Genomic DNA, 10,946 nt, shown 5'->3' on the forward strand with positions numbered 1-10,946 from the left:
GGCAGGCATGCAAAGGAGAAGTTACCAAGCTGAATGATATTAACCCATCTTCCTTCTCTGATAACCACCACTAATGAACCGAATCAAGAGTAGCACAGGTAAATAAAACAAAAAATCTGGTCAGTATAATTTTTTATCTTGTTTCCCAAAGAAGAAGAAACTACCCAAATCTGGCCTGTATAATATTTTATTATGCTTCTTCGAGGAGAGAAGCTAAGACATATACAACGAAGGGTAGATTAGCCTATATTTCGTCAGCCCACACAGTTTTGACGATCCAGTCGAGGTAATACTCGATGCGGGTGTAAGTGCCAGGTACATTCGTCCCTCTGCATTCCTCGACGCCACGCGACACCAGTCCAATGACCTCCTTGACCTCGCATGTTGACCGGGTTGGAACCATCAAAGGCCCTCCGCTATCACCCTGTATGCGAAGATGGTCAGGATTTAGTGGGGATGATGATCAGGGAAGCTCAGATATTGATGACAGTGTGATGGAATTCTAAAGGCTGGTAAATGCCGACAGATAATCTCTCAGAAACGTTCGCAGAATGAAAAGGAGATATTACAGTAGTTATTAGTGTATAAAATTATGCTAAACACAAAAATTGCTGGTTAACGATAAGATCTGTATCCATTACAATTAGTATTTTTCCATATTACGAAGGATAAAAAAATTGACAATATAGAATTTTCATGTTTCACCTTGCTAGTGATTCGAAATACACACCTGTTTATATTACTGTATTATTCATCGGTTTATAAAAGACTAAAAGAAACATTAGATAGAAGAATCCTTAAGAAAATTGTGTATTAAAAATAGTTTGTTAAAAACATTAATAAACGTGATAGGCAGATTTAAATTTCTAGGTAGGCTACGTTAAGTAATCTAATGTTGCAGAAATCCCATTCATGAAGTTTTTTGGCCTAAGCTATACCAAGGTTTTATTACCCCGCTCATTGGATTTAACAAAAGAGAAAGTTTAATATGTTAAGTTTAATATGTTTTGCCTTCATCCTTTGGACTATCTACTCCATAGTGTGGGTGTTCTGGCCTTCGTTGCAGCAATACTTCTGGAGGAATTTGAAAGCAAGTTTAATTAAGTCAGTCGATTGGACATATCATAATGCAATAACAACTGAGTGAAGGAGATCAAGCAATTTAAAAAAAGCAGTTGGTAGAATCCAAAGTGAAAAAATACAATCAAAGTTGTGTTTGATGTCTGGTTTTTTATCAATTATTATGTTTATTTTATCTTAAGAATACAAAAAATATAAAGCCATGTTGTTGCTCAAAGAGGAAGTGAGGATGTCGGAGGAAGATATGAACCCTGTATAGTTCATAAAGCAATGTCATGAAAAACGGCTTTTAGTAGAGTTTGAATTCTACGACTTCCGAGTAAATTGCATACCGTGCAAGCACCACTTTGAGACTCATCAGCGCAGATAATACTATCGGTTATTCCTGCAGGATAGGTGAAGAATGAGGACGCATCGGTGATAGCTGGATTGCTGTCACAGTTCAGTCTGCTGATAGCTCTTACCTCTCCCTTACGCACAATCCAACTGGTTGGTCCTGAAGGAAGCATAAAAAGAGCTTACTCCACAAAGAAGATCTCCTGGAATCTTGAAAACTCAGAAGAATTAAAAAAGAACTCTGGGAAATGTTGTGCTACTATCATATGTTTTCAAATTGATGACTTGTTTAGCGCAATAGAAACCAAGTTCCATGTAAACACAGCATAACCTTGAAAATTTCCAGTTTACTACTACTAAGCTCCGTGGCATAAATCTGCATTAGTATAAAAGTCTAAGGCAACCAATCTTTGGCGAAATGTGAGTTCCAGTGTACTATGTAAAGCAAATGTGCTCACAGTTTCTCATAATTATCATATCCAAATTTATCAAGCAATGTTTATGGAGAGAAGGGAAATATGTCCAAAGATATCATTTGTGTGGCTCCACCTAAACTGGAAATCAGAGACTTCTGTCAGTCATGTCCCCAAAGATGTTACTTTATTTTATATTTAAGTGTCCACTGACTGTGGGTGCAGGTGACGTTTCGTGACTTATTAACCTTATATTTAAGACCCTTTCAATGCCAGATATGATTCTTACCCCCATTTTTATGTACTCCCCATCCAGCAACTGTTAACTTCGTTCCAGGAGGTATCCGAATGTCCTGATGAGGCAAGCATGCTGGCCGAACTCGTTTGCTGAAAGGTACCTGTCAAGTATGTAAGTTGTCGATTTAATGAAGTTTATGTAATTTAAAAAAAAAAAAAAAGCTGATTTATTCCTGCTCTTCCATCGAATATGACAGGCCTTTCAGGTGAACCTGACGTTGGCTGATGCTATCACAGGATATAACCAAACTGGCATAGAAGAAGAGATAGTATTTTACAATTCTGGTCAATTCTAATCTTTCATTGTTTATAATTATATAGGATGGAAAGTTACTTGATCAGGCAAAAACACCTGACAGACTTCCTTTTATAGGCTTGGCTGGAAATACTCCGTGGTTATAAATGTGTTTCTAATTGAAAACTAACACCTGACACCTCTTACTCTGAATGCTTTACCTCAAACCTTAGTTTCAGAAGAGCTATATCATTATACCGTCTGGGTGGTTGATACTGAGGATGTGGAATCCTGTCAACCACTTCTGCATCTACGGTCACACCTCCTTCAGTGTACCTGAGGTCATGACCCCCAATTCGCACATAGATCTGGATATCTAATCTGTTAAGACAGGAGACAGAAATTAAACAGTAGAAGAAATTAGACCCAAGAAAAGTCTCTCAGGAGAGTTAAATGCACAGATTTCTCAGTTTGCGTAAACTGTTACGGGAAAAATAATTTCTCTTATTGATTTTATGCGTGACTTTGCTTGGCATCTTACAGGCAGTGTGCCGCCGTGAGGACATATCTCGTAGAAATGAGCACTCCTCCACAGATGTGCGTTAAACGTCCGCTCGATGAGGGCTGAAGCAGTGATACCTGGTACAGAACAGAATTTAGTAGAAAGATAATGCATTTTTCATTGAAATCCTGCCATATTCATTTGCTGACTAACTTTTCTGAGAACTTCTTATACTCTTGAATGGATATTTAGATGGTTTTCAGCACCCTTCACGTTAGAATATTTGATATTCATTTCATTTTCAGTAAGAAAAAAATTATGAAGAGGGAGATCTTTTCATTCATGAATAGTGTCTGAACTTTTAAATTGGTTCCCCTTCCTGATTCCTGTGAAATTCCTGCGTCTACGGGCACATATATAAAGTCATGTCAGAAGTCAAACATTTTTTGGCTATTTTTACATCATGTCTGCTTCCTACGCAATAGAACAATGATTCAAGATGACAGTCTTTGTTGCAGCGAAAAATACTTTGCAGTCTTAATTAAATATTTGATGTTGTAAGGATTGATTTTGGTAGCTCAGGTACCATATCAACTTGTCTGTGCAATGCGGTGGCATCAAAATTTAATTTGAAATATGATACAGATGATCAGCATTTTGCTGTTATGTAAGCAACTATTGAAAGAGGATGGATGAATTGGAAATAAATGCAAAAAGGAGCCATGCTTACCAAATGTGGAAATTCTCCAACTTCAGCTTCTGCTCCTCCGTGGACTAGTGGGATTACACAAGGTGATCCCTCTGAGAAAGCCTGTTTCTTCCACTCTTCGCACTCTGTTCAAAGAATGAAATTAATAAACCAGTGAGCGATAAAGCTGAATATGAAAGTTTCTACAGGTGGATATGGTTTTCATATTAAAAATGTGGAGGCCGGGTTTGCTCTCAGATGTAATGAAGAGTTCACACAATAAAGGATTTTAAAGGCAATAGTTACAAATTTCACCATAACTGAGAACCAACAAAAGTAAAAATTTTGGGAATAATGAAAGGTCAATGCTACGCTTCAAGATAAATAAAATTTTTCCTGTACATACTTAAATTAAGAAATCAGTTATTAAAAGCCTATCATATGAAACATTTTGAGAACAGAATATTTTCTACACCCTTCCCAGTACGCAGTGAGTTGTTAGACATTGCTTTACGTAAAATCAACATAACCTTACTTTGTCTGGCTATAATTTTTGGTGTTCTTCTACAGCAAGCAATTATTCTGTTGAACTCGGAATTACTGCAGAGTTCCAACATCGTGGCGCTTTCAGCTTCACCATTCTGGCTCACGCATTCCCGAATGTCACGGCAAATACCACGGGTTCTGTCTTGCCGTTGGCACAGCTCCCCAACATTCTGGCTTCTTACAAGACCTGGCATCCCTTTGTGAATACAAGGAAAAAGTAATTTTCATAAGCAAAACATCAGTGTCTTAAAAGTAATCGTAAAACATTTAAGAATATTCTAAGAGAACTTTCTCTGTGCGTGTGAATAAGTGGTACTTGCATCGTTTAAGAAGACTAGGTGACACTTAAGAGGCGCAACAATCAGACAGTAAAACTCAGGCCTATGGACTGCAGATTTCTACGTAGAACACATGATTTAATCTGTATGGAAGTAAATTTTTAGTTCTGGAGAAACTTCCAATAGGTGTTTATGTTTAAGGGAAACCGAAATACAGTACCTCTATGGTTGACCAGAGCTAAGTCTCTATTTAGAACTACTTTCTGTGTTATTTCCGGTGGAGTTTGATTGTAGTTGAGTTAGTTTTCTTGGAGTCTTCCTGTCCCAGGTAATGCTTTATATGTATTGTCTGTATGATAATAACTCAGCAGAAAAACTAACTGACATGATGAAAGTATATAGCATGTATTTGTACTGAAAAAGAGTGTGGGACAGTGTCCCTGATGCTCATCATAGTCAAAAAGGGCAGTCAGATTTAGCTGAAATTGAATGAACAGTTCAGGTGACCACTACTTGACTTTATTTTTTTTTCCACAGTTCGTATCAGCTTTATGCACTGATGATATGAACAATTATTCTGATTCACGAATATCCAACTATTGGGGAAGATAGAAGATGACTGCTTAAGAAACAGAGAAACTGTCTGAATATCACTGGAAGCGGAGACTCTCGCATGTTCATCACGAAAATCGAAGAACCAACATATAATTTCTCAGCATCAGGCTCAGGTGCCTCATTAAATTGCAGGTAATTTCAGTGTTTCTTTTTCTTATTTATAGAATTTAGGAAAATTTCACCATCACGAAAATGAGGAAAGTTGTGTCCAAGTGTTGACAAGCGAAAGAGCAGTGTTTTAAGTCGTCTTGCAGTCATTAATTTATTCCTTGACTTTTCCCATAAGATTTACATTATAAAATAAAATATTATGTTGTCCCCTACTAGATAATTTGATCGTTTGGCAACCAAAGAACACAAATTTCCATATCCAGAAACATAACTTATTATGTATATATTTCCACTGATCAAATATTATCGTAGATTTGGGAAATAAATAGATAAATGTATTTCCGAAAAACATACTTACATAACATCAGCAGAACTGCGCAGCAGCCATATGACTTCATCTGCAATGAATAAAAGAAACATTCTAATGAAATCACAGATCCTTACAGTCGTCCAGTCATATGACATTTGACAGACCATTTCTAATGTTTACTTTCCTCTCGACTTGAAGGTTCTGGTTATTGATGGTGCAAGGTCCGGGTGGAAAAACGTTAGAGCATAAATTTGTTTCAAAGCTTGGCCTTTTCACAGAGAAAGATATTTTCCCAGGTAACAACACGTAAATCCTTGTCAAATTTTGAATCAGAAGATGCTGATTTTATACATTAGTATAATTTCTCTTGACTTAGAGGGCTGTCATTTAGAGGTATAAAGGTATTTAACAAAGGTAAAAAAAAAATTCCATTTCACAGATATTATGTACAAGTGCCTTGACATTCATGGAATTCGGGAATTCATTTAAATCATACTTTATGAATGAATGGTTAGAAACTAACTAATAAACAAAAGCAGAGCACAGACATTAGTTTTACCGCGGTGATTTAAATATATTATTTAAGAAAGATGATGTCAGATAACTGGACCCCTTGCAGAAAATGACAGGAAATTGAAGGCGTGGAATAACTGAAGATGAATTAGAGATACTGCGCGATACAACATATGACAGCAGTGATACCCAGTTATCAGTAGTACAGGCATCTCAGTAGAAAAATAATAAGTAAGTAGGTAAATGCTAAAGAAATTAATTGACTTATCACATACAATGATACCGATGAGAATCTGTCTCTTGCACTAATTTCTCCGTCAAAACCCTGCCATACACCAGCGCTATATTTCTCGCGGTCACCTTTACACTAATACAAGGGAACAATTATTTTGTACCCAATCCTCTGGAACCTTTCCCTTATAATCCACAGCCTCCTTGGTAGCAACTAGTGCTTGTTGAAGTTTTCTGCTCAAGGGGTTCATCCTTGAATCAGCAACTAATGTATGAAAGGGACAGTGAACTTTGTTTCGTTTTCCTGAAGCCATTCCTTTTGAACAATCGCACGTACGTATATATATATATATATATATATATATATATATATATATATATATATATATATATATATATATATATATATATATATATATATATATATATATATATATATATATATATATATATATATATATATATATATATATATATATATATATCAAGTAGGGTGAGTCTCGAGTCAGGATACAATCTCGAAGGCGAAGGGAAATGGAACCATTGTTACAATTCGTTTATTATGCCGACGTTTCACGACAATTGCTATAGTCGCATTTTATATATACATATAAATTATAAGACAAATAAAAACGGGGGGAATAGGCACAAGACATACCTAAAACTAGTAGTAACAAGACTAAAACAAAAGATTTCTCAAGAACACAGGAAGAGCAAGAAAGGATGAGAGAAGAAAAACGTAAACAAAAGGTTAAGCACTGAACAACTGAACAGAGGTTGTTTAAGTATTTAGTGTTGGGACCGTCTTCTTTATGATAATAGATTCTAATATATTAATGTCATTTTCATTTTGGGCTTGTCCTATTATAGAAAAATCTTTATGATTAATATCAGTTTTGCACATTTTTACATGATTTCTTATATTTGAGTGGTCTGGATTAGATATTTACATCCAGTTCTGTAGCTTACACCTTTATAGGAATCTATGCGAATCCGTAGTAGCCTCCTCGTGCATCCGACGTAAATCCCACGATCACATCCTGGGCAAACATATTTATAAACGATGTTCGTAGACAAGAGATGGCTAAGACGATCCTTGAATTTAAATATCGATCCGATAGTGCGTGGATTCTTGGGTATCAGTTTCAGGTCTACGGATGTGAACGTTCTTTGAAATATGGCAAGAAATTTCTTCCTAGAGTTGTTGTCATTTAGGTTTTGAAAATTTGCATACATTTTCGTTTTCGGTACTGTTGCGATGGTAGGAGTTGGATTCATTCTGGCATTCAACATTTTATAGAGCCTTCTGGAGACTAACCTCGTAGGAAAACAGTTATTCCTGAAATAAGTAGTTAAGAGTGTAATTTAATTTCAACATGAAACATGGCCCAGGTTGAGGAATGAGTAAAAGCTCTATGTAATAAAGTTAAAATAGTATTCATTTTGAAGTTGAAAAAACAAGAACTATAGAAATTCATACCCAACCCTGTAAAAGTACTTTTTCTGAATACACATGAATAGAAACCATTGTTGTCTCTGGAGACGAGGACATCGAGGAAAGGGAGCTTATTATTCGGCCCCTTCTCCAGAGTAAACTTAATGTTAGGATGCTGGCTGTTAACAAAATCTAAAAACAGTTCTGCGTCGTGCTCGTGTCGGAACAGAGCAAACGTGTCGTCTACAAACCTCCGATAAAATAAAGGAAGGCAGCTCAGGGGACAGTTATCCATGATGCCCTATTCCTGGGAGGCCATGAATATATTCGCCAAAGTGGGTCTCAGAGGCGACCCCATTGCAACCCCCTCCACCTGCTTATACAGAGTACCATTAAAAAAAAAAGGCCGTGTCCAGCATGGCCAGTTCTAAAAATTGTTTAAACAATGTTCGGTTAAAATTATTAAAACTGGAGTTAGGGTCAGGGAACAAATGATTTAAGATAATTTCAGTGATTTCTGTAACTGGAACATTGGTAAAGAGAGATTCAATGTCAAGGCTAGCCATAAATAAATCTGAATCCTGAATTATGATTTCTTCTTTGAACTGAGCAGAATTGGTTAAGGAAAACTTGTTATGGCTAGCCTTGACATTAAATCTCTCTTTGTTGCCTAAATTTCATAATTCATTCATTCTTTCGTCATTATAATAAGATTAATAACAGCTAGATGTAAAAATTATAAATACACTGCTGAAGTCCTAAAACTAGAGTGAAATTAAGTATCTTCCGCGCGTGATGTAGAATACAGTATATGAATTTGAGACGTAAGTTGCCTGTTCAGGATATGACGGACGCGGTTTACGGTTACCCGTCACTCGTTTCCTCCTATCTCCATGGTTGGGAAAACTTGTAAGGTTGTGCTTAAAGAATGCAGTACTGCATACGTGCAAGTCCTCTCTCATTCATGCAGTGTAAAGATGTATATGTTTGTTTTTATTTACACATACTATCTATATAAATATAAATATGTATGTGTGTATACATACATACATACATACATATATATATATATATATATATATATATATATATATATATATACACATACATACACACATATGAGATTAGATGCCAAACCAGATACGCTTAGTAAGCTTAATAATTTGAATGAAATCCAAGCTATGATATTTTACTCGTATTGCTCAGAAGTTAAAAAAAAAAAAAATCAGCCTTCCTGTCGTTTTCTCAGACCCCGAAAACATGCAGTAAATCACTGGCCCGATTTGAGCCAGTTTTCCACTGTTTAGTAAAAGAGTGAATACCTGTATCCATCTTACCTTGAAACCCCAACGGTAATTCGCTTCCTACCGCGTTTTATTTATTTTTTTTATATCGAATTAATATTCAAAACGAGTACACTTCACACCAAGATGAATAACATCTTTCTTACTGTAAAAAGTTCACATGACACTAAAGACGACGCACTTCACAAAAGTAGTACTATTCCCAAGTTCAGGCTGAGAAGGACTGGTGCTTGAGGGTTGAGTGAGCCACACTGCCTCTGGCCAAGGGTGGTGGTTGGACGATTGTCTCCACTGGGAGTCCACGAGGAGCCTCGCTACTCCGGGCCTCAAATAGGCTCATGGGGAATCCCACAACCTCCCCACAGCCGAGTGATTGCGAACACCTGAGCTGGAAGAATATCCTTTACAATCATCCTGTGCTTTAGAACACTGTATGTCAAATGTTTTACGTTTAAATATAAGCAAAAATGAAGTTAAAAGGAAATTATACAGATTAATGATCACAGGAGAGGACTGGAAAGTGTCAGCAATAAAAGAGCTTATTAACTGTAAAGAAAATTTTAGTTCATGTAACTTAAGTTTTGTACAACTGAAAGAAATTTTAGATTATTTTTGTGTTAGTTAATTTTATCACGTCGTAAGACCCAAGGGATAAGGTATTTTCACCGATACTTATATTTTTTTGTATATGTTTACTAATTGTATTCATACGAATAAAGATTTGAATTTGAATTATATATATATATATATATATATATATATATATATATATATATATACATATATATTATATAATATATATATATATATATAATTGAAATTCAAAACTTTATTCATATGAATACAATTAGTAAACATATACAAAAATTATTATATATATATATATATATATATATATATATATATATATATATATATATATATATATAATATATGTATGTGTATTTGTTTGTGTTATATTCCCCAAGAGTAATCAATTCTCTTGAAATTAGAAGAAAGTGAAGAAAATAGTTAGACTGTTACCTTTATCCAACAACAGGACTATACGCCCTTTTTCTGAGTTTGAGACAAAAATACACATCTGCATTCAGTCGAGAAGTCAAGAATAAGCGAAATGGTCTGAACACGCTTGCCTTATTTGCCTGCATGACTCAAGAGTGCTCTTGCGCATCAGCCGTGGTTAAACTAATATTATAAGTCTTGATTGTTAGTCCCACAGCGGCCAAGAAGATTCTTGTTTATTTTCTCTTCCGTATGGAGATTAAAATCTCTTTTCCTGGCCATCTCATCGGTCAAGCATTTTGGGGAAGTAACCGGTAAGCGTAAAAAGTGCCACTGTCCACCACTCCTTTACATTGTTTCTGTAGAATTGATGGTCAGTATCTGACATAAAATTCAGAGCTTTGCTTGATACGGAGGATTTATGAACCTGTGGTGAATAATTACTTCCGCCAGCGAAGATGGAAAGCTATGTTTATGTTTACATCCATGTCTACTTGTTGTCCAGTTTCTTAGCGGAGAATTTTATTAGCAAATGAACAGATTTTGATGAAATTTGGCCGGTATATTCACTAGGTGTCCGTCTCAAGACAACTAAATTTTGGGGGAATCAGGTCAGACATGGCGATTTGTTTTCATAGAAGCCTTCTCAAGTGTGAGCTGATACCATCTAAATGTTATTCACCTCTAGGACACACGATGAATTTATGCCAAGTTTCATCAAATTCTATTCACCAATTCTTTATTATCCTGCTAACTCGCACGGACGCACATGCAGCCATAAATATAGGGATATTGGGTGGTGTAATTGCAACATATCTGAGCGACCTTGGTGGAAATCATGACCATGATGCGTGATCTAGAAATTTGCGGTGTTTTGTCAGAGTACCATTAGATGGCTTTTTGAGACTCCTTTTCCTGGGACGATGTCAGGGGATCGATGGAAAATCCAAGTTACGTCATGGTTGTCAACCCATGATGTCATGCTGCTGTCATCCAAACTTATTGTTCCAGGCTGCAAAACTTTTCTCCTTATTTAAGGAGAAAAGTCTC

At 35.9% G+C, this 10,946-nt stretch overlaps 1 protein-coding gene across 2 annotated transcripts; it reads right to left on the reverse strand.

The window, feature by feature from the left end:
- Positions 1-115: 115 nt before the first annotated feature.
- LOC136828749 (venom protease-like) lies at positions 116-9,175 on the reverse strand. Of its 2 annotated transcripts, none has more exons than XM_067086961.1 (9): positions 8,928-9,175; positions 5,460-5,499; positions 4,087-4,293; positions 3,594-3,697; positions 2,903-3,000; positions 2,583-2,742; positions 2,119-2,227; positions 1,413-1,576; positions 116-424 (listed from the first exon to the last, which is right to left on the reverse strand). In XM_067086961.1, exons 2-9 carry the CDS (start codon positions 5,497-5,499, stop codon positions 245-247), a joined length of 1,062 nt encoding a protein of 353 aa, XP_066943062.1. In that variant the 5' UTR covers positions 8,928-9,175; the 3' UTR covers positions 116-244. The 2 variants fall into 2 exon arrangements, with proteins under 2 accessions (XP_066943062.1, XP_066943063.1); XM_067086962.1 differs by having other exon boundaries at positions 9,041-9,174.
- Between the last annotated feature and the right edge of the window lie 1,771 nt (positions 9,176-10,946).

This window comes from Macrobrachium rosenbergii, chromosome 43, assembly GCF_040412425.1.
Source record: "Macrobrachium rosenbergii isolate ZJJX-2024 chromosome 43, ASM4041242v1, whole genome shotgun sequence".
In the NCBI taxonomy this organism is placed as follows: Eukaryota; Metazoa; Arthropoda; class Malacostraca; order Decapoda; family Palaemonidae; genus Macrobrachium; species Macrobrachium rosenbergii.